This window comes from Clarias gariepinus, chromosome 1 (assembly GCF_024256425.1).
Source record: "Clarias gariepinus isolate MV-2021 ecotype Netherlands chromosome 1, CGAR_prim_01v2, whole genome shotgun sequence".
Lineage (NCBI taxonomy): Eukaryota > Metazoa > Chordata > Actinopteri > Siluriformes > Clariidae > Clarias > Clarias gariepinus.
In genome coordinates, this window is record NC_071100.1 from 27,106,962 (window position 1) to 27,130,081 (window position 23,120).

The window sequence follows — 23,120 nt, forward strand, 5'->3', positions numbered from 1 at the left end:
AAATCCACCTCTGAATGGCTGAAGAAAAACTAAATGAAGACTTTGGAGTGGCCTAGTCAAAGTCCTGACCTGAATCCTATTGAGATGTTGTGGCATGACCTTAAAAAGGCGGTTCATGCTAGAAAACCCTCAAATAAAGCTGAATTACAACAATTCTGCAAAGATGAGTGGGCCAAAATTCCTCCAGAGCGCTGTAAAAGACTCGTTGCAAGCTATCGCAAACGCTTGATTGCAGTTATTGCTGCTAAGGGTGGCCCAACCAGTTATTACGTTCAGGGGGCAATTACTTTTTCACACAGGGCCATGTAAGTTTGGATTTTTTTTCTCCCTAAATAATAAAAACTGCATTTTCTGTTTACTTGTGTTATCTTTGACTAATAGTTAAATGTGTTTGATGATCAGAAACATTTAAGTGTGACAAACATGCAAACGAATAAGAAAACAGGAAGGGGGCAAATAGTTTTTCACACCACTGTATGTGTTTTAGGATAGTAGTAGGTCTTTAGTATCAGCTGTTATTTAAAAATTTAATGCTGGTAAAACATCAAGACGGAAAACTATAAGACATTTTGCAGTTTTTTTAAGAACATTAGAAGCATTTTCATCTCATATGCCTCAAGAGAAAAAAAAAAAGAAGCTAAGCAAGCCTGGTGAAAAAATAATGTTAATAGCCACTACTGTATATTCCACATGCAAGTTTCAAATCAATAAATTTTTTCAATAAACCGATGAATGCTTCCTCTTGTTAAACGATGTCTTTCTTTAATCCTTTATATAACATTTGCATACACGAATAAAACACTACGAAATATGCAGTTTTAGAAAATTAGTCACCTTCAACAAAGCCTTTGATTTGCATAAAAAAAAAAGAGCAGCATCATGTGTTATTCCTCATTTATAGTTCATCAATTAGATTAATTAAATTGTTTTATATATATATATATAAGCGTGCAATGCCCTTTTCACCCTCTAAGCGGTTTGCCCGCCTGATTTAATCACTCATCGCCAGTTCATTTCCTTTTTTGTGCAATAGGAAATGCTGTGCAACAAATGTATGAACATATAAGTTTAATGATAAATTCACAAGGTTACACAAGAGGAAATAGAAGAAAAGTCTCTGGTGCGGCAGACACACACGTGTACCTGGCCCCTTAAGGTTATCTTGTATTTAAGATAAATAACTAAATTATGGATCATTTTTATATCTAACTATATTTTAAGGTTGAACAAGTGGAAAAACAAACTAATATGTAAACAGGAGCTGATAGATGAAGACATTCTCTGGAGCTACACGATAAAGAGCACCATTGTTCTTCCAAAAGAGGCTCTTTCAACTGATATTTTGATGGTGTAGAACATTGTCTAATACATCACTCCAAAATCTCTAATAGGCATTTAATCAGGTTCAGGAGATTTGGTGATGGTGTGGGCCGTACAGATTTACATTATGCTCATACTGATCAAACCATCCAGTGATGCTCTGTAGATGAAGGTTTATCATCTTGGAAGAGAACAATCCCATCAGGGGAGAAATGTTTTTCTCTACAGTAAGTAGACCACAACACAGCTTCATACAACACAATGTGTGCTCTCATAGGCTGTATTAGTGGACTCAGGGTTGTAGTCCTAGAATAGTATTAGAATAATACTTGGGAGGAGGATTTCAACAGGGTGTGTTTTCCTTTTACTAACAAAAACTATGCTGCAGTGTTCTACATACTCACACATTATAGAGGTGCTTTCAGACACAAAGAAGGGAACTTAAGCTAGTTCTTGCGTGAATCCATGACCAGTAAAAGTAATAGAGAAGATTGTAGGAAAGGTTAGAAAAGGACAAATGGGGATTCGTGGAAGTGCAACTGACTTTTAACAACTTTACGCTACTTAGAAGGAGAAGCAAAGGGAAAAAAAAAGGTACGCGTGATAATGATATTATTAAATATAATAATAGCGACATTAAATCTAAAAGTATGCAGTTACTGAAGAGACAAGATGAGGTGTCCTCTTTCCTCTATAGACGAGGCTGGCTTCCCTTGGGCATTTATTCCTACCGCCAAACAGGGTTACTGTTTCTCCTCAGGCGAAGCTTGCCCTAGTGTCCTAATACTACATCACACACACACACCGAGCTCATCTTCTAAAGAAATAACTTTCAGTTTTTGTGTGAAAGTATATACACAAGTAAGCTTTCTTACAAGAAAACATTATATCTATCCTAAAACCCTAATTTATTCATAAGAAGAAAAAAAAACTAAACACTAAAAGTTGCATACTTCTTTTTTTTTTTTTCAAAACAGTTTTTTACAGTTCTGTTTTTGTCTTCTGCTCACATGCACATTTACAGAGCGCAGTATCACATGACAACCAATTACAGGAAATTGAATCGTAATACACTAGAGACTATAGCTGCACAAAAAACACATGCCATACATGCCTAACTGACAAGATGAAAAGAACAGGAGAGAGAAACCATAAAGAGCACAACAGCGAAAGGATGGGCGAGAGAGTGTTTTGATTTCGCTGGATCGAATCCAAATATTTCATGAGCACTCACATGATGAACATTAATTGGACTTGAAGCAGATAAAAGAGTGACTGGAGAAGAGGACAACATTCAGTGGAAATGGGTATTAGTGTAAGAAGAATAAAAGCTAAACTGGACAAACTGAAAACACAATCAGTTGGAATTATGTTAATATTATATTTTTAAAACTCTTCTTTTATTTTACAGTGTTTTAAAGATACTTTCAGTTACTTTGCAACAGATTAGCTAAAAATAGGCGGTTTGAAATTTCCCAAAATTAACACCTAATGCAACCCAGAACTTACGGTTACTAGTAAAAATCATGACACTTCTTCATTAAGCAGACAAGATTTTCCATGATTGGTTAGATATCTCTGAGATTTACCATTTGTTTTTAAGAAGTTACAATTATTCCATATAATTTTTCATTATTAATTAACTAATTATTTGCCTTTCATTCTTGCAAAAAAAACAACAACAAAACAAGTCAAGTCAGTTCATGTTCAAGTCAAACCGGGACACCCTTTTTCTCTTTATATAATCCTACATCTGCTACATTAATACTCATATTACCATAGTGTTTACTAGTGCTTGGATACCATGAAGGTTTTCTCAGTATGCCAGAGCCAGGATAGGACTGCCTGCTTTACTGCCGAAACACTGACCTCCCAGGAACTCCTTTAATGGCCTAAACATGTGGAAATGGCTTGGAGTAAGGTCAGACATGTGGGGGTGTGGCAATAACTCTCAAGTGAGTCCCTGTAATGTTCTATAAAGTGGTATTCGTGAATGATTGTGTGTACAGTCTCAACAGAGAGACGCGTCTCTTCTGCAAGGAAACCAGGTGTTCCCGTTCAGTGTTCATGGGAACAACAGCAGTTGGTTAAAAATAGCGGGCTGTTCCACGGACGTGCGGCCTTCTTTAAAACATGTGCACAATTTAAATGATTTACTGTGGCTCAACATTGTACTACTGTACTGTGCTTGAAGTATTCTGTAAATGTAATCTGTTTTACACTTTCATTCATGAGAAGTTGCATCAGAAGTCCCTGAATTAAATTGAATGCTTCATTGTATGAGCACATAGGCTTCTGTTCTAATTTGTCATTAACATTAATTGTTAGACCTTAAAGGGTCCAAACTCTTTTGATGATATTAGATTATATTTAATATGCTATTTTAAATTGCATTTATAAGCACCAATTAAGCTGAACGTCAATTAATTATCATGAGAACAACATCTGATTGAATGCAACAAGACTTTTACACACACAAAAAAATTCACACTTAAAAAAAAGAAGAAAAAAAAGCAAGCATGTATGACTTCTTTGATACCAAGAGCACAGGTAAAAGTGCTTGAAATATGCTTCAACTAAGGTTGCATATTGTTTTTTTGTTAAGAAAAAACATGCCAGAAAAAAAATTAAATAATTGAACCAATTAATTCCAGTGTTAAGAATTGAAAGTTAATGCAAAAGGGGTTAGAAAAAAAAAAAAAAAAAAAAAAAACACTTACCCCGTTTGGGCTAATCCAGAAAAGGAAGAATCCTTCAGGGTCCACTTTCATGGTGACCTGAGTCATCGCGCCATTGTTGGGCTCCTAAACACAAACCAAAAACAATTATGACAACGATAGTGCCTGTTCAGGTGGCAGACTAGAGGAGAATAACTGAATTTATACATTAGTGAGGCATCAATGACCACCAACGAGTGCAATACAGCAGCAACTAATCAATAAGAAAAAAAACAAGTTCCTGGAAAATAATTTTATTATTGATTACTCCAGTTACAGCAAAACTAGTTTCTAATATATAGATGCACTTTCCAATGTCTCCTAAGAGGTTTTTAAATATAACATCGTAGGTCATGAAACAAAAAAGAAGTTATCGCAGCAGAAGTGTGTGTCTTGTATTGTGACATAACACATCTTCATCAAAAAACAAAAAACAAAACGAAAGACAGTAACAGATATACAGGATGGGTCAAGACAGGCCACTGGGAGAAATATGGGGGAAATTTGCATGCATTCCAGCATGGATTATAAAGGTTGTTAAACATGTTACAGTCGCAAAAAGACCTGGCCTGACACATTCTTACATTGACATTTAGTATGGAAACCTAAAAGTAAAGTTACGTGATGCAGAGACCAAAGATTTTTTACATCTCTTGCATTTTGTCCAACTTTAACAGACATTTTAAATCATCTTGAACTATTTCTGATATATTGGTCTCTCCCCGTTCGAGTAGATAGAGGCCTGGAATGAAAATAACTGCCTGGGACAGGGGCCAAGTTGGATGTCGAACTAATAGACTTTACTATCAGGACATAAGGATTTAAGGCAGCCAGTAATTCAGGATGACTAGATTTAAAGATGTGTTGATTTGGTATGTAGAGGAAGTGCAATACAGAATGATAGAATGCACAGCTATTTTAATCAAAGAAAAAGTGCTGGCTTTCCTTCAGCTGACTCTGAATGAGCGAAGACTACTTTAACGCTAGAAGACGATTGTTTCCCTCTTAAAGACAAGAGAACAAGGACGCTAACCTTTGTGCTATGTCTAATATTTATATTTCGGAAAAATGTCAAGAGCAACGGTCTCGTGTGCCTTCCTACTTTATCAGCTATGGCTGCATGGGTAGGAGGATAAGAACGCGCGCACACTTCGGAGATTTCGGAGGAGATAGACGTCACTGATGACAGCACGTTTTAAACAGCGGCCCACTTCCACGTTCAGTTACAGTTGACTTTCATATTTAATTCCAGCCATGCCCAGGTATGCTGTACTATGCCTGAGACAACCTTTTCAGATTCACTTAGGCATGGTATGCTGATCCGTGCCCGGCTACTAATGTGTTTACATTACGTAAATGTTCTGAATTTTGGGGTCAACCGTGATTGATGCTTGGTGTAAAAGCACCTTAATTCTTGGCTACACACGGCACTAACGGGCATTAAGACTCTCCCTCCTTCACTGGAAGATATGATGTGCAATAAAGCCATTACTCCTTCATTGTGACTGATGTGCAATGAAGCCACGCCTTTTCCATTACAAATTATCAGCAATGAAGCCACCTTTCCCATGACTGAAACAATTAAGGCATGTTTTCTACACTGTTAATGCATTCCTTATGGTAATATAAAATTCTGGTTATATCACCAACACTCATATGAGATCAGAACATTTTAATAGTAATTTTAACTTCATTATCGATAAAAAAAGACAATTTTTATCTCTACACTGCTCCTTGAACTATTTGTAAGAGACTATTTCCTGCCCTGCTGATACAAGGCATGTGCACGCTACAGTATGTGCACAATGTGTCTGTTGAATTAATGAACGGTGCCCTGCACTTCTTCCAACTGAATGACAGTCTAACAAAGATATTTCCTGTGGACCTCCTGCCATAGACCCCACATCTCCCATCATTATACGCTGTCTTTTAGAGACAGTTAAGGATTCGCCGCAGTCCGACAAGAAGCTTCCCTTGAGCCGAGTGCTAGGTGCCAAGTGCTGAAGTGCAGATAAAAAAATGGCAAGAGGAAGGAGATATACCTGGGATCAGTGGACGGCTTTCTGAGAGAGAGAGATAACTAGCAGCCCTTTAGGGACAGTTGAATTTAAAGTCGAGTCTAATGGCTGAAGGGTAAAGCGTCAGCGCCAAGACCACAAGAGCTACAGAGTAACCCCATGCCTTCATCTTAATGTGGACTGTCAGACACGGAGAGAGATACGAATAGATAATTGAATAATACACGGAGTGGTGGAACATGCAAGATTTCAAATATTTTTCATGACACAAGATGATCGTTCAGGGAAAAAAAAAAATCATCCAGGGTTTAAGTGACGTCATCTAATCCAGAAACTATAGAGTATCATATCTTTTGTTTTGCCTGCTATTGTTTGAGGATTTTTTTTGTCCTTTTCTATTTGTCCTAAATAAAAGGACAATCCGATTCCATTTTATTTATTATGACTCCTCATGTATATTCTCTTTCTTTTTCCATTACACATCTTTTCCCATGCTCTTCATCTCTTTTGTAAAAATCTCAAATGATGTACAATGAATAAACAAAACAGCACAAGCGAATTGAGAGTGCTGTCAAATGAGCCAATCAACTGTTTAGCACTGATTACATTTATGGGTTCTTGGAAAAACAATCAACGATTGCCAAGATGTGAAGAATGATGATTTTTTTTTTTCTCCTTTCTTCTTGTCGACACAAACCATTACACACACCACGCCAATGTGTGCTGCTTGGCTGCGTTTGCATAAACACAAATATATTACCGTTGTATTGTGGGTCCTGAATGACCTCCATTCAAAGCAGTGTTTGCTAAACAAAGCGTCTCGGCGCAGGACCCATCAGCATCGAACGCCTTCAGGTGGGTGTATTACAATATGAAAGAGTGAGTAGTGAAGGAAGGGGACGAGAGAGACGAGGAGAAACGGAGAGAAGAAGAGGGTCATGATGCGCCTTTCTTTTTGATCTTCTTACAACTTAGCTCATGCAGTTTATTTCCCCTGTATCTGCAGTGGGTGCTAGCGGGTGCACTAGCCTTAACCTTTAGCCCTTACGGTACATACTCATTAAAGACCGTAAAATACACTGTGGTGTAACGATTTTCTCCAGTGTCTCCTCCACCCCCTACAGGCACTGGCCTTCAGCTAATAAGCCTTAATGATCCTTCTTCCTATCCTGTGTGTTTTTCCTTTTACACACACACACACACACACACACACACACACACACACACACACAAATGATTGATTGATTGATTGATTAAAAAAACCTACAAAATTAAACATCAAAACAAAACACATGTTTAACAGATAAATCATCCTCGTTTAAGTCAGAGTGGGCGTATTTTCATATGGGGTAACAATGTTGTCGACACAGTAGCTTCGCACCTCCAGGGTCTTTGTGTGTGGAGTTTTCTCCCTGTCCTTGGTTCCTGTACTCCGGTTTCCTCCCACAGTCTAATGACATGTAGATTAGGTCACTTTTGGACACCAGTTCACCTAATCTGCATGTCTTTGGACTTTGGGAGGAAACTGGAGTACCCAGAGGAAACCCACCAAGGATGGGTATATTTCACTCACATATATGGTATAGAATATGACAACAAGATACCACGATAAATATAATAAATTATTGTAACATACACTCACAGCACTTGCAGTAGGAGTACCAGTACACACCTATTCAACACACAGTTACCTCATCAGCAAATTATGTGGCAGCAGTGCAACGCAGTAAATCATGGCGGAAGCTTTAGCTACCATTTCACTTCTCTTACCAAAGAACAGAAAACTGAAGATGCATTGAGCACAGGTTCACCACAAAGCTGAAGACTGCAAAAATCTACCCAGATCTGATTCATCCTGATTTCTGTCAAGACACACAGATGGTAGGGTCAGGATTTGGCACCAACAGTATCAATGAGCTGAACATAGCTTGTATAAACACTCCAGGCTGGTGGGTGTGGTGTCATGGTGTGGGAAAGGTTTTATAGGCATGCTTTGGGTTTGTTAATACCAGTCTATCCTTGCTTGAATGCTACAGCGTATTTATCCACCTTATAATGACTAGCATGATGATACACCATGTCGCAAACCAAACATCATCTCAAACGGTTTTCAAAAACATGACACCAAGTGATAATTTCCAGTCCAAGATCTGAAATGCCCAGGAGACCAACAACATGAGAATGTATATGATGTCAACATGTCAACATGGACCAGAATCTCAAAGGCAGGTTCCCATCACCTTGGGGAATCCATGCCATGAAGAATTGAAACAATTGTAAAAGCAAAGGGAAGCCGTACTCAGTATTAGTATTACTAATAAAGTGCACCATGAGTGGAGCACTTCATCACAGCATCTATTATTATATCCACATGCCATGTCTGTTTTCCACTACATCAAGCCACTCCATCATTTTTCATTCATATTTTCCGTGTTTGTGTGTATTCCTTGCAGATCAACACACTGTACATATGCAGATATTAAATGAAAACTAAGGCAATTATAAACAAGCATCTCTATTTCTACAATATTTCCTGCTTATAACAAGGAAAAAAAAATGATGTACTCTTAATTGCTCTCATATTAGCTTCACACCAAAACACAGGGCATGTTTATTTTTCCAGGAATACACACCGCCGACCATGACGCAGAGATTTATGAGGGAACTTGAGACGGTGTTTGTGTGTGTGTTGGCTCCGTGAGCATTAAAGGTCCCTCGGGAGACTGTAAGTACACTATTAAAGCAGGCCTTTTAGTAATCTATTAAATAAAATAACTTGAGCAGCATAAAGCCTGGCTAAGCCAAGGGACCACAATAGGGGTGTGTTTTTGTTCGTTTCTTAAACACACGCGCTCACACAGACATACACACGCATACAAACATGCATACACACAGAGTAATGCAGAAACTATGTCAGCTATTTCAGTGGGTGAGTTTGTAGGCCTCCTGGCTCTGCTTGTATCTGGCTTGCGATACCAACATGTTCATAAACCCATAAAGCTGGATTGTGTGATTGTTTCAATTCTTTGTGTTAAACATTCTTTTCATTTCCCAATAGATTTAATTTTTTTTACATTAAAGATTTGAAATGCTTGAAGATTAGAAATGATGACTGCAACTTGATATCTGCAGTTAAACACATTTAATAGGTAATGGCTTTAATAATGACCAGCCGTCACTGGTAGGAGCACATTTTCTGGGAATGAATGAAATTTGATGCGATAATAGTGACGTGCGTCACAACTCCAGCCTCCTAGTCATCAAAAATTTTAGCTGAAAGGGATTCCTTTTTCAAACCGAAGTGATATCGCACCACCTTGGAAGAGCCTGTTGTCACTGATGGTAATGACTTCGTCTTTCCAAACTCGCATAAAGTGATTGACGAACTAAATCTAGAAAGCAACAGTCCTGTTAAAGGGCCAGAAAATCCAACGATGAATATTTCTTTCAAGAGGAATGAATCCATCATTTGTTTTTTTAAGGTCCAAGTTCCTCCTAAACACACCCGGCACCAAACAATTCCACCACAGGAGCTGATTGGTGGCAAACAATATGCAAATGCAAACAGCACTAAAGTATTTTACCCTCATCAAAGGTGCAGCATGAGGAAGTGCATATCACAAAAGAACTAACGCTATGGAAGCTTTTACTTTTGCTTTGTACGTTACAGCATTTTAAGTCATTGAGACAGCTTTGTGTAACATTATTTCACTTGTTGCATAGATATACATTTCCAATATTATACTTCTTTTTGTCTTAACTGAACTAATGACCAACCCACACTGCTGCTGCCTTCACCACTCTCATGTTTTCGCTGTAACTAGCTGAATATGCGTGCATAATGGCCGCCCTGCCTGCGTTGAGGTTTGTAAACTATCTGTACACATCCTCAAGAATTATTGCTACATATGCAATAGCAGTAGAGACAACGAGTGAAGTGCATAGTGGCGTAACCTCGGCAGCAGATGGAACAAACCACAAAGATGGCAGACCACAAGAAAAAGCGGCTAAAAGAGCTTGTTTGCAATTACCCGCAATAAATACTTGATGTGAGATGCACTGCATGTTCAACTGAACAAGAACATACAAGGCAACAGTCTTGGAAGTAAGGAGCGGAGTTGCTAGATTAATGGTGTATACTTCCTGGGCATGTCACATGTTTAGTTTCCCTCTGTGTTGACCATGTGTAATAGCCAACTGCTAAAGACTATGTCTGTAATTTACCTTTAAACTCATTAGCAGGAAAAAAAAAAAAAACATGGAAGAGCCTAGTTGCGGTAAAATTTAAAAGGGGACAAAGAGAAAAAAAAAGGAGACTGACGGAGATAGGGAGACCTTTGAGCAGCTGTGGAAGGATCGCAGTGATTTACTGCGGCCGACCTGCACGTTCCAGCAGCGTAAGACAAACACACACCCATACACAAACAGGTCTCCCTCAGGAACAACCTAACAATCGTAATCAAGTGAGAGAGGAAAGCCTGGAGGCAGGGTGCAAAGGTCAAACACACCCACATGTGAATTGCGGGAAGCTGAGATTGACAAAGTGACATTTTGTTGTTACGCCACCTCTCAGATTCCTTGCTCTCTCACCTTAGTGTCAAGTATCTGCTAGCATGCTTCTGTGTGTGGCGAGACATTTATTAACACACGAGTAAGAGCCAACATTTCCTGTAGTTTCTAGGAGAGTCTCTTGGACAGAGTGCATCGAATGACCAGAAAGCGCTATTTCTGAGGGCGTGAAGAACAAACTGCGGAAACAGATGAGCCAAACCAGACAGCCACAAAGCAATGCATCGGAAAGTCATAAAGTATTTCCTCAGATGTGCATGACAATATCAAAATGTACCAAAGGCAAGTCAAGATGGAGGCAGAGCACTAGTTCAGAGATCCTCATGAATGAGCTGCACCAGGGCACCACAACTGCACCACAGAGATAGAGTCTACTGTATAAGAGGGTCTTACCAAAGAACAGCATAAAAAAAAACCACAACTACTGTTCAAGAGGGCCTAATAGGTACTGTATGAAGTACTGACCTGAGAGTCATAGTATAGTGTTTGAGGCTGTTTCACTAGAGATTTAAGGCAGAGAACCACCAAGTACCACTTTATAGTTTGTCATGGATGAGCTTCATGACAACCAGAAAAGCTGCACACACATGTGTAAGTGCAGACCAAAGTGCAGCGTCTCATCTCCGCAGTGCTGGGGTCAAAGTACTGCTTTATAACACCTCTAAGGTTATTTGTGCCAAGGTACTGATTTAGAGAGCCTCAATCACAAGCTGCACCAGATAGTCACAACATACTGCTTTAAAGAGATCTCAGAGGTGAGCTGTGAGCAAATCAACTATAGTTCCATAAAGCAACACTTCAGGGGGCTCGTAAGCTGCACCAGGGTAATGCAAACAAGAGGCCAGGTGCGCATTTTAATGGCCCAGAAAAGAAAACGAGCACCTTTGTGTTGATATTACATTTTTATTTCACAATATTTGCTTAACCTTTCATCGCGTGGAAAATAAATCAGAGATTTGGGACACCCTTAGCACCATCGTAGGCATTTCCAAATATAACTCAGAACAACAAAAACAGCTCCTCAATTGGGAATTCCTAAATAGAAAGCTGAGAAATCGCTCTCAACCCCAAGTGCAGCAAATTATATCATCCTTGTGTGGTTACTTACCGTACTGTGTCTCTCCATTTAAATAAGATATAGTGGAATAATAGTATTTGTTATTAGCTCTACACATTGACCTTACAGTTTTTTAGGAGGTAAATACAGCACGTACAGTATATGATCATACACAAAAGTGATGCTTGTTGCTTATACAAAACAAGCTTTCACTCAGGTTATCCTAAATGTGTAGCTAAAATGAAGTTACAACACGTGTAATTCTATGCAAATTCCCCTGACTGAGATAAGTTAAAAGAAGTAGCAATCAAGGGGATCATTTAAAGCAAGTCTCAGCTTTGGAAGGACAGATTTTCAAAGCTGTAGCAAAAAAGCCACAAAACCAGCAGAGGCCATGTTTGCATGAAGCAGACCCAAAGCTTTCATGCTTGATTCTCGGGAAAAACGTACCACATTAAATAGCACATCTTTGGGACATGTGTGTGTATCGTGTAATATGAGTTATGCAGTGTGTACGTCTGTCCTCACCATAAACAGGATGCGAGTGTGGGACGAGGTAAACACTTGAGGAAGGCACAGGGGGAATAAGGGGGTGGGACAGAGTGAATGAGTGGGGAACAACATGAGCGTGAGGAGTGAGTAAAGAGGAGGAGATGAGAATCAGGAGGAAGAAAAATAGGCATCATTACTGCAGGTAGCTGTAATTAAGCTTGTTTGTTCTTCAGGGATCAGGCAAGTGAGGCCGTGTCCACTCAGGCAGCCTAAAATCAGAGCATTAACAAAGGGGTGGAAAAACAAATTGAGTATTTTTCCACCAATCCAATGTCTGTACCAGTGTTGAAAAGTAATCAGCTACAAGTAGTGAGTACGAGAAGTTAAGTACTAGCTTAACCAGCACGACAATAATTAAGCTATATGAAATAGTATTGATTTTTTCTTTTTTCACCAAGTAGCATGTAGCTTTTGCCCTTTCACTTTTTTTGTAAAACAGCTTTTATGTTAGTTTTGAAATTGCAAGGGGAATGAGGCCATGTTCAATACAACTAACCAGCATAGTCTTAACAAGTCTTAGTATGTCATAAACTCTCTAAAGATGTACATGTGTATGTACACAGCCTGGCCAAAGAAGAACTCACCTTTTTTTAAAAAGATAAATTACTGGCTTGAATTAAGCGAAGAAAACAACTAAGGAGATTTGAAATGACTAGAATTGGGTTAAGAACTGAATGTATTATTAAAATCCAAATGGAGAGTACTGAAGTGTCAACGTCATAAAAAATATGGTCAGAAAAAAACACTTGGTCAAGGTGCATGGTAAAGATTCAACAGGGAAGTTGCATTTAATAGTGAAAGTAAGTACATTTGCATACACATATAACATGATCTCACAGAATTGAAAATAAAACGGCTGTGTAGCCATAAGAAAACCACTTGTTAGTGAGACTAATCAGAAGAATAACAGATAAATAACAGATATATAATAATAACAGAGTGCATAAAGATTCAATCTTGGAGCTATGGAAAAAGGTCATGTGGTCTGATGAGTTCGGACTGACACTATTCCAGAGCGATGGGTGCGACAGGTTAAGAAGAGAAGCACATGAAGTGATGCACTCATCATGCATGTACAGTTCCCACTGTAGAAGCTTTGGATGCAGGGTTATATTCTGGGATTGTTGCAGTTGGTTATGTCTAGGCTCAGCGATGTAATTTAATGTTATGATGAAGTCAGCTGATGACCTGAATGTACTAAAGTACCACGGTGGATTATTGTCACACATGAACAGACTGATACATTGTTTGCCGTACTCAAAGCTACGTATATGAGCCAAAGAAATTTTTTAAGTAAATTTTTTTAGACCCAATTAACCAGATCAACCAGACCAGCAACATTTAGACAACAAGCTAACATCAGAAATAACAATAAAAATGTTGTATTTTATATACCCTACATATGAACATTCGAGTTACAAACTTTAATGCGGAAGTAACGTCACATGTCCAGCATACATCGTCGCGTGCATCCCAGGATGCCTGGAAGTCACACGTACAGCAGTTCTAGTTCTTATTAAGGTTAGCTACTTTACTTTAAAAGCTAACAAGTTACTGTTGGTCTGTAACAGCATATTCGTCTGACCAGTCACGTAACATGCCAGGAGCAGATCAGCCACAAAGATAAGATGACCACCTGTCCTACATTTCACAAGACAGTCCAGGGGGGAAAAAATGCTTCTCTCCCACAGTACGCATTGCATCATTTTCTGAAAGAAAACCAGTAGAGTTTTAAGCTCTGGTGTTTTATTCTAAAATTACATTCCACTTATTTATTTTGTCTCCATAATGTTGTTTTAATACACTAGCAAAGCTATTCTGGGGGAAAGCAAAATCAACCCAGTGCACAGCCATAAGTATTGGTGGAATCAACGCAGAGCTGATAGTGATGAGGAATAGCAAATGGGTTTACACAGAGCTTTGTCTAGTAACCAAAATACACAACAGAGAGGCTTTGGTTAAAGGGCCATAAAGTGCAGCATGGATTATATCAAATCAGGTGACCAGAGGTCTAAAATTTCCACTCACACACCATATTACGTATTCAAAAAACATAATGAATATCTTTAACAGTACATTAAATTATATTACTTTGACTTTTTCTAAAGCCGTAAAATGTAAGTAGTACGCCACACTAAGCAGGTGCTCGCTGTGAAACTGCACACAGCTAGTTTATAGCCCTTCTTTTCATAAGTGCTATTAGAATTTTCTAATGAGCCTACGTTTTATTCACCATGCTGCTGATTTACAGTGTGTTAAACACAACGCGCTGCACATACTGCCTTTTAAATCTTGCCTATTTATTCAGCTGCATGCTGCCTTTCTGTGTGTGACACCACACTGGCCAGACAGGACCAGAGCGGTTTCTGGGTGTCCTGCGTTGTCCTGGAAAAGCAGCTCTGTGTTCATGAGACAGAAAAGCACTGGTCATCTGTCCATCCCATTGCTAAAGGCTGCCTCCATATTGCTTTTAAAAATGCTTTTTTAGGTAGTGAGGAGTTTTATTGCCATCATCTGAACCAGAAACATTCAGGGGTGGAACTGGAGTTTATTTAAAACATGACCCATCTACATGTTAGTAGCTGTCTATTCATCTATCAGGACGGTTAACTTCTGCCTGATCTGTGGTCTGTGACTGAGATACAAGAGCAGAAAAACATCCGATTTAAGAAATAAATACTTCCTGCTATGTGAACAAAGCTTAAGCACCAGCAGGAATCTGCTACCAGGCACATCAATCCCAGCACACCTTTGGTTCAGTCAATCCCATTAGTGTGTGCATGCATGCAGATAAGTAGAGCAAGTCAGAACAGGTAGCTATGCGTGTTAAGACAGCAGTGTCTTTCAAAAGTCTTATCTCAGTGTTATTTCAAACATGCATAAACTAAAGCTTTTTAACTTTTTGCGCTCATTACTTCACAACTCGCATAGAAAACTGCTCCAGGCAACTGGCAATCTGATGAATCACTCAAGTATTCCCCAGAACTTTCCCATGCAGTCACAGGACCATGTATGTGTAGATTGTAGAAAGTATAACCCAGGCGTATTGTTTGTTTGTTTTTTATGCAGTATGAGAAACTGTGCAGCTATATTTTACTTTATCGCTAGGGATATCATATTATCAAAATGTAGCAAATCAATCCCTCTATAATAAATTATACAGACCAAGTCTTAGATATGACTTAAAAGTAACTGGCCTTTGCTAAGACCCTTACATACACAAACACTGACTGAAAACATACTTTTCAAACACTGAAAAAAAAAAGATACTAGAAACAAGAACAAAAATTCTAGAAGATAGACGCAAGTTACGAGGTACAGGGGAGCGTGATAGAGTAAGAGACGAGACAAAAAGGGGAAAAGAAGAGAAAGAGAGAGATATGACCAGAGAAGAAGAGAGATTCAAGAAGAGAAATTGGGAAATTAGAGTATCAAAAAGACAGAGATACAGATAGAGATATAGAGACACTGAAATATACGTGGACAGAAAGACAGCCGAAAAGAGGGACATTCATGAAAAGACAGGAAAGGATGAGATAAAGGCAGACGGGAGATATGAGAGGAGTAAAACAACAGAATGCTATATGGAAATAGAAGAAAAAGGGAGAGAAATGCAGACAAGGAGAAACATCAAAGGGAAGACAATAAGAGAGACATGAGGAGAGAAAGCGAAAGAGAGCGAGAGAAGGGGGAGCAATGAGAAAAACAGAAGAAAGATGCAGACAGAGATACAGGACAGGAAGCGAACAACATGCAACGACTTCTTTTCCCCTCATGCATGCCTTTTTTATTGAACAAAAATAAAGCCAAAAACTGCCCAAACTTCTGCTCTGCACCTGTTGATGATCAGTTAATCAAGAGCTGATGATTAGCAGCGCCTGGTTGCAACTTACCTTTTAAATGCTGTGGAAGCATTAAAGAGTTACTAAGGCCATGTCCAAACGTAGCCGGGATTTTTTAAAAATGGAGACTTTTCTCTGCTGTTTTCGCCTTTCGTCCACTTGCAAGTGTAGTTTTGGTCATTAAAAACTGAGCTTTTGGGAAAACTCAGTCCAAAGTGAAGATTTTCCAAAGCTCAGTTTTCAGTGGTGTTTATACAGGGGAAACAGATTTTGGCTTGTTGTAACATCACTATGTGCCGATGATGTAATCGTCTGTGTGCTCGTCTCCTTGACTTGACGTCAGCTTAGTTTATGAAGATATTTTGTGCAATGGTGAAAAATACGTACAGTAAACTAGTGACTGTGTTAACGTTGCTTACTGGACTTTTTAAATGCGTGTACATTCACTTGCATTTACTCACACATCATGTTAATGAACTGAGGTGCCTGAATGTACTACTAAGCTCACCGCTGCTACATACTGTACAAAACCCTGACGACACACAGACCCCGGCGACAGTGACGGTGGTTTCGGATGAGACCCATCAGACTTCTACAAAGCACAACAGGTAATGGCGTTTTGTCTAGGCCCCTGATTGGCCCTGTGTTGTTTAAGGAGGCTTCTAACAGCACGTAACAGAACGTTTTGCGTTTTCATGTGGATAAAGATATTTTTAAAACGTAAGCCGTGTGGACGGAATTATTTTTAAAAATAAAGAACAAAAATCTAAGTTTTTAAAAAAAATATATCCAGCTACGTGTGGACATGGCCTTAGTATTGGCAGTATTTTTTTCCTTTTTGGCTTTATTTTTGGCACATTGAAAAAGGTTATATGTTGTGGTTTGTCTAAGGTTGTATTCACCTAATCCTAAGACTTGCTATGATTAGGTTCTTTTTAGCATGGTTTTACACAAAAACACAGAATTAAAAGAGGGAGTACTATTTTTTGAACAATTGTATACGGATAAAAAGAAGGGAGGGAGACATAGTGAGACAGGGAGAAAAAAGGACAGGGAGAGAGCGGGAGAGGCAAAGACACTGGGCGAGAGACGGAAAATAACAAAGGCACGAGAAAGAGCATGAGATAAAAGCATTGGGATAAAATCAAATACAGGAAGAGACACAATGAGAGAGACATGTGGAGTGAAGGAGATACAAAAAGAGAGGGAGACAGGAAAATACTTAAAAAAGAAAGAGATGCTGAGAAAGAGACACAGACAGAGAGGATGTAATCTCTGGATGTGATCTAGATCAGGAAATTATTTGGAAAAAAATGTACACAAACTCGCATGCACACCAAAACAAGACACGCTCATCCAAACACGGAGAGGTTCTCTGTGAGAGGTTTGCTACGGGGAAGGCTGTCCAAATGATAAGGAAGGTTTAATTATGACTGTAAAGCACTTCAATGTCTTTGGGTTCATAAACTCCCTCACCGTCCCTGACACAACTCTTCCACGGTTTCAATTACGTCATCACTGCTTCGTGCACACACCTCTTACATCAGTCAGTTTTTCTCCCTTACATGCATCTTCTGACTCATGGTCACTTCCAGTCCATGGAGAAAACAGCTCACGTTGTCTCTTACAGTTCACACAGTTAATCACAACCCTAAAAACTTCCTGCAAATTCCCTCAGAGAGAGGGAGAGAATGCGAGATCTGCAGCGTCAGCACGGACCATTATTCATCACAGCTCCGTTCCTGCAGATGGTTTAAATACGGGTGCTCATTGACAACAGAGAACTTTACGACACGCTGAAGACGACATTAAGGAAAAACCCCTTTAAAAACAAAACATTTACATGGTAACCGATTCATTCAAACGTCTTGAGTGAACGTTCCAACCCTGAGCTCTTGATCCGGAGTCTCATCTGGCAAGACGCGATGAAAAGCTGTAGAATTCCCCTTTGCCAGTCACACAGGGCACAAAATTAAATGCACGGTGCACTCTAATGGTAACAAGATCACCGCTTTGAATAGAAGTTTGTCTTGTCAATTTCAAGAGAAAATGTTTTTCAACATAACATATTATTGCAAGCAATTCCCATCATCCTGCTCATCAGACAAGAATTCTATCGCAGGATAGTTTGGTCCAAGTGCTCTGAACCTGATGCTTCATGCATCAAATGCACTACAAAAAAGTACCTTCTGGCGGGTTAGACAACATTTTTCTTTACACTACAGAATACAGAAACAGTATCCATGCTAACAAACAATTCACGTGGGGCTGCTTGTCCACTGGATGTCTGGTGCAGTATGGGTAAAAGTCTATCAACTGGGAATTAGGAACACAACAAAATAGCAGCCAACAAATTAGACTTATTTGAGAATAGGACATGCATTCATACACGGCGTAAATCATATTTTGTTGGGTGGATCACTGCAACCAAACAGGAATGTTTGGTTATAAAAGCAATGTGGTGCCATTAATTTGGCAGTGTTGGTCCGGTTTTCAGGACTGTTGATATTAGCGTGATTTGGAAAGCTGGAATTACTTTAAAATTATGTGAGAACAATGTTTACTTTTTGACGTTGGAATAACGCAACATAATGTTGCAAATACGACTCTAAAACAACATTAAAACCAAACTGATAGCCTGAGCGGGACTATAACTCTGGCCGCTGTGGTGAGAGCACTGTGCGCGTACCACAAGGCCACTGGGGAACATGCCGTCAACGCTAGTAAACATGCATACATAGCAACAAAGGCCACAAAAGGGAAAACAGACAAAAATGTAAAAAAATAATTAAATAAAAATGCATAAATAAATAAAAAACTAAAATTTTGATGTGGGATCTGTTCTGTAAAGAACAGCTCTGTCCTGATGTCATCGTAACGTAGTTACAACTATATTACAAGGCAAATCTAAGGATAGGGTTCCTGCTGGTTAGTAAACTGTTTTTTAACCAGTAAGATGTTTATTAGGCCTTGTTCACACGGGTGTTAAAATCGAGCGTTTTTTTTGCGTTCGTAGCGTCAAGCGGCGAGTGTTTTCTACACATGGGAGTCAATGAGAGTGTTCACACGGGTTTGGTAACGTGCGTTTGTCCGGTTGCGCGTTTATACGGAATTAAAAAAACGTTGCATGCAGCTTCTTCTTGCCGTTCAAAACCCAACGAACGCAAGGAAACCGCTTCTAGTTCGTTTTCTGCGCGTTCATTTTACGCTTCGGAGGACCGGATATATCCCATGATCCTACATGCTATACATAGGGAGATGCGGAAAAAGGCAAAATAAAAAAAATTGATTGTTGAAAAATTCGTCGGATTTCTTCATATACCACAAAAAAAATAAAAATTCATTTAATCCGACGTTGTGCAGTCAGAGAGTGAATCCGGTAGCGGCGGGCTTTCATATCTAGTTCCCGACACACTGCCCCCACAGGTTAACACACAAACTACAATTTGGGCTGCAGGCTGGCGTTAGACAGAGACAAACGAACGCCACTACAAAATGCAACATAAACGTCTAGGACATTCAGAGCACGTTCGTTTATCCAAAAACTTAACGCCTGTGTGAACAAGGCCCTAGTGCTCTAATTCCAGTTATGTTTTACAATTAGAGACGCCACTGATCTGACATTATTACGGATTATTACTTGAGTGATACCAGCAAAAAAAATAATAAAAAATTGTGAGTCTATTGAATGAATAATCAATAAATTAATTAATTAATCTACAAACAAACTCGTGTGATCTAATTCTGTAAAGAACTATTGCCTTAACCATCTGAAAGTGTGTTCTGGCTGGACTAATGTTAAATTCTTGACTAATTTTATTATATTTTGGGAACCATTATAGTTATTTTAATATGGTTTTGTGCAAGGCATGCCTTTAGCCATGTGCTTTTCTTTGGATTTTATCAAGTTAAAAATTAATTTTAAAGCTTAGTACTTAAAAATATATACACATACATCATATAAAAATAATTTAAAATACTGTACAAGGTTTCAGTATCAGTTTCAAAAAAAGAATCATCGTACTGTGAGCTATCAGAACAGCTATACACACCGCTGCATTTCTGCTGATAGAGTTGCTGATGCTGGGAACTGACCATAACAATAATAAGACAATAAAGCATTATGACCTGTATTTTGGAAATAAAGTAGCATTGTGTTTGTGGTAAATAAGACCTTTAGAGGAGATGTACTGAACACTATTGAAAACATGTTCTCTCTGTTTGTTTTGAAAACTTTTTATCTGACTACCTGAGTAAACACTGCTGCTGATGTGACTTTTCAGATGAATCCCACGTGACCCCAAGCCTGATCTTCAAATCAGATTGTCAGTGATTTATTTGTCCATACCTGCCAAGATAACGCTTAAGAACTTACATTTTTCTCAGTACTTATTATATTACCATGCTAGCTATCTAGTCCAATTAGTACACAGGGTTAAAGGGGCCATCATACTTTGCTACGCTCCTACTACATGCTGAATAAACTGTGTGAACGTATTAAGAACCTGTGTGACGCAACTTGACAGAGATACAGGGGAAATCAGTAAGGACTTAGTATTGTCTCCTTTGACGTGGAGCTGCTGTGCACAGTTTTTTGCCATATTTAAAAAAGCCTGGTGAGAACATGGTCAAAGCAGGATTTCTAAAACAACTTTATAAGGACGTACATTAGTATGGAAGGCATAAACCAGTTAATAGCATAACCAACACGTCTTAGGGACTTCATGAACGTTCTACAAGCATGATACAGACGGGAAAGTATCGAGTTCTTACAATGACATCGTCAGGCTTGTGCTATGACCATGGTAAGTCCACAGTTATGGCATGCATGCAGCAGGTTATAAGCATGGCTATGTCACATTTAGGGAATTTAGTATAGATACTGGATCTAGCTCCTCACCTTCACATTGCGTTGAAAACCATTGCATCCCCCTGACTGGATGCAATGACAACGTTGTAAGAGCATGAGTAGCATCTGTTAAGAGTGTGATGCATTTTGATCGGACATAGTAATAACTCAAGCCGATGTTGTTGCACATGAAATTATGTGCATTATATGAAATCAGTGACATCATGCTATATGCATGGAAAACCTGACAAAGACATAACTAGGAAGTAGTACAAACTTGATAAATACAGATTTCTCTGTTTTGACCCCGTTCCTGCTGCACAAGCATTCATGCAAGCTTTTTTCTCCCCAACATCATCTTGATGATATTGTATCAGATGACAGAACATTAGGCAATTACTGCGATGTGAAAATTGAATTTGACCACATGCCCATTACACCAAAACAGTCACCATAACAAGGTAATTCAAGACATGTACCCGTTAGCTCATAAATCCATTAGCCTGCATCTGTCCATCCCATTAAATGTCCAAATTTTTTTCTTCTAAAAACAAAAGTACTTAGGAAAATGAGTAAGGCTAAAAAAAAGTGAAGAGCATTGATTTGTCAAATACAGATGTCACTGAATCATAACATGATCATTTAGACCCAGTATTATTCACATATTTATTCATATTCAGTAACCGGGTTGTCTTTATTCAGGCTCACAGTGGAATACAGGCCATGAAGGAGGAATACAACCTCGATAGGACATCATACACATATTTACATGTTTACTAACACCTAGTTCTAAATTCTTCCACTACAATGTTTGGGCAGGGACGAAGAAACTGGAGAATCCTGAGGAAACTCAATTAGGAAACCCACTGTACCCACACATGTGAAACTTTTTCTAAAAAGCATCTCAAATCCAGGATAAGACCAGGGATTCTGGAGCTCTTAGCTGCCTAGCATGTTGCTAACAAAACCCAAACATTAATTTTCCTTCTTCTTTAGTCAATCACATCAAAGTCAAAAATGATGTAATTCTAAAACAGAAATTATGGCTTAAGATGCAACACTGAACTAGAGACATATCCTGATGAAACTGAGTAAGGCTGTGTAGAAACCCAGATTTTTCTTGGGCAAAAGACAACAGCTCATTTCAGGCCCATACTGTACGGTTACAAAGATAGAGGGGTAAAAAAGTCTCTACACTGACTGTTTTCAGGGCGAGTGTGTATGAGTTAATGGTGTGTGGCTTGGGCCACTTGCTGCAGCCGCCCCTCCCCATGTATACGAATCTCACAGGCACAGAGAATGTATCCAGCTTTTACTTCAAAGCCAAAGGCACTCCTACGATCCTTTTACTTATATCAGAGGAACTACAGGTCCTAGAGCATTAGCATACTGGTCCAAAAGCGTTGTTAGCAGTGTGATAGATTTCTTAAAAACTTTACAGCACACCATAGTTTTGAGGGCAAAACTACCACTTATAGTTTAAATAATCTCTAACTTTTAAGACCTGTACAAATTCCACATCTCTGAAGTGATATTTTAAAATTTTGCTAGGTCCTTAGCAATGTCCTGCTTGACCTTTTAATCTGTATTAACTAAATTAATAAAGAGCAGCACTAGTTAAATTTAGGGTGCATTCACTCAGATCACAATTCGCACAGAACCCGAACATCCTGTAACGAACAGTACTAATTTGAATAGGCGTAATGTTACACCCCAACTAAATGTTATGTAAAAATAGTATGCAACATTTGTTGCTTTGTATAGTGCACCATTTTATTCATAGAGCAACCATTTAGAATACCAGTATGCAGTTTGGAATGTAGTCTAGCTAGCTATAATTGCCTTTTCCCCAGACTAAATGGTGTCTTTAATATCAGTTCTCGGTAAGCTGTCTCAGTAGAAAATTCTCATTGGATCTCTCATCACATTAATTTGAACACAGTATAAAAAGTAAACTGGGAAATTAATGTCACCACCTTACAACCTCCAGAGAACTCCACCTAATTTCACTGCTAATGTTACAGAATGTAATTACATTAACATTTATGGCATTTGACAGACGCCCTTATCCAGCGCGACTTACATTTTTAGCTCATTATACATCTGAGCAGTTAAGGGGTTAAAGGTGCAATAGTGGAAATTTCTATGCGTGTGGAGTTTGAACCTGGGACTTTCCAAACTGTAGTCAAATGCCTT

At 38.8% G+C, this 23,120-nt stretch overlaps 1 protein-coding gene across 1 annotated transcript in view; it reads right to left on the reverse strand.

Moving 5' to 3' along the window:
* Window positions 1-23,120, reverse strand: part of plcb3 (phospholipase C, beta 3 (phosphatidylinositol-specific)) — a 72,412-nt gene that overhangs the window by 44,526 nt on the left and 4,766 nt on the right. The window contains exon 2 of the mRNA XM_053492930.1: window positions 4,041-4,124. Coding sequence (XP_053348905.1) covers window positions 4,041-4,124 — 84 coding nt within the window. The remainder of the gene's footprint in view (window positions 1-4,040; window positions 4,125-23,120) is intronic.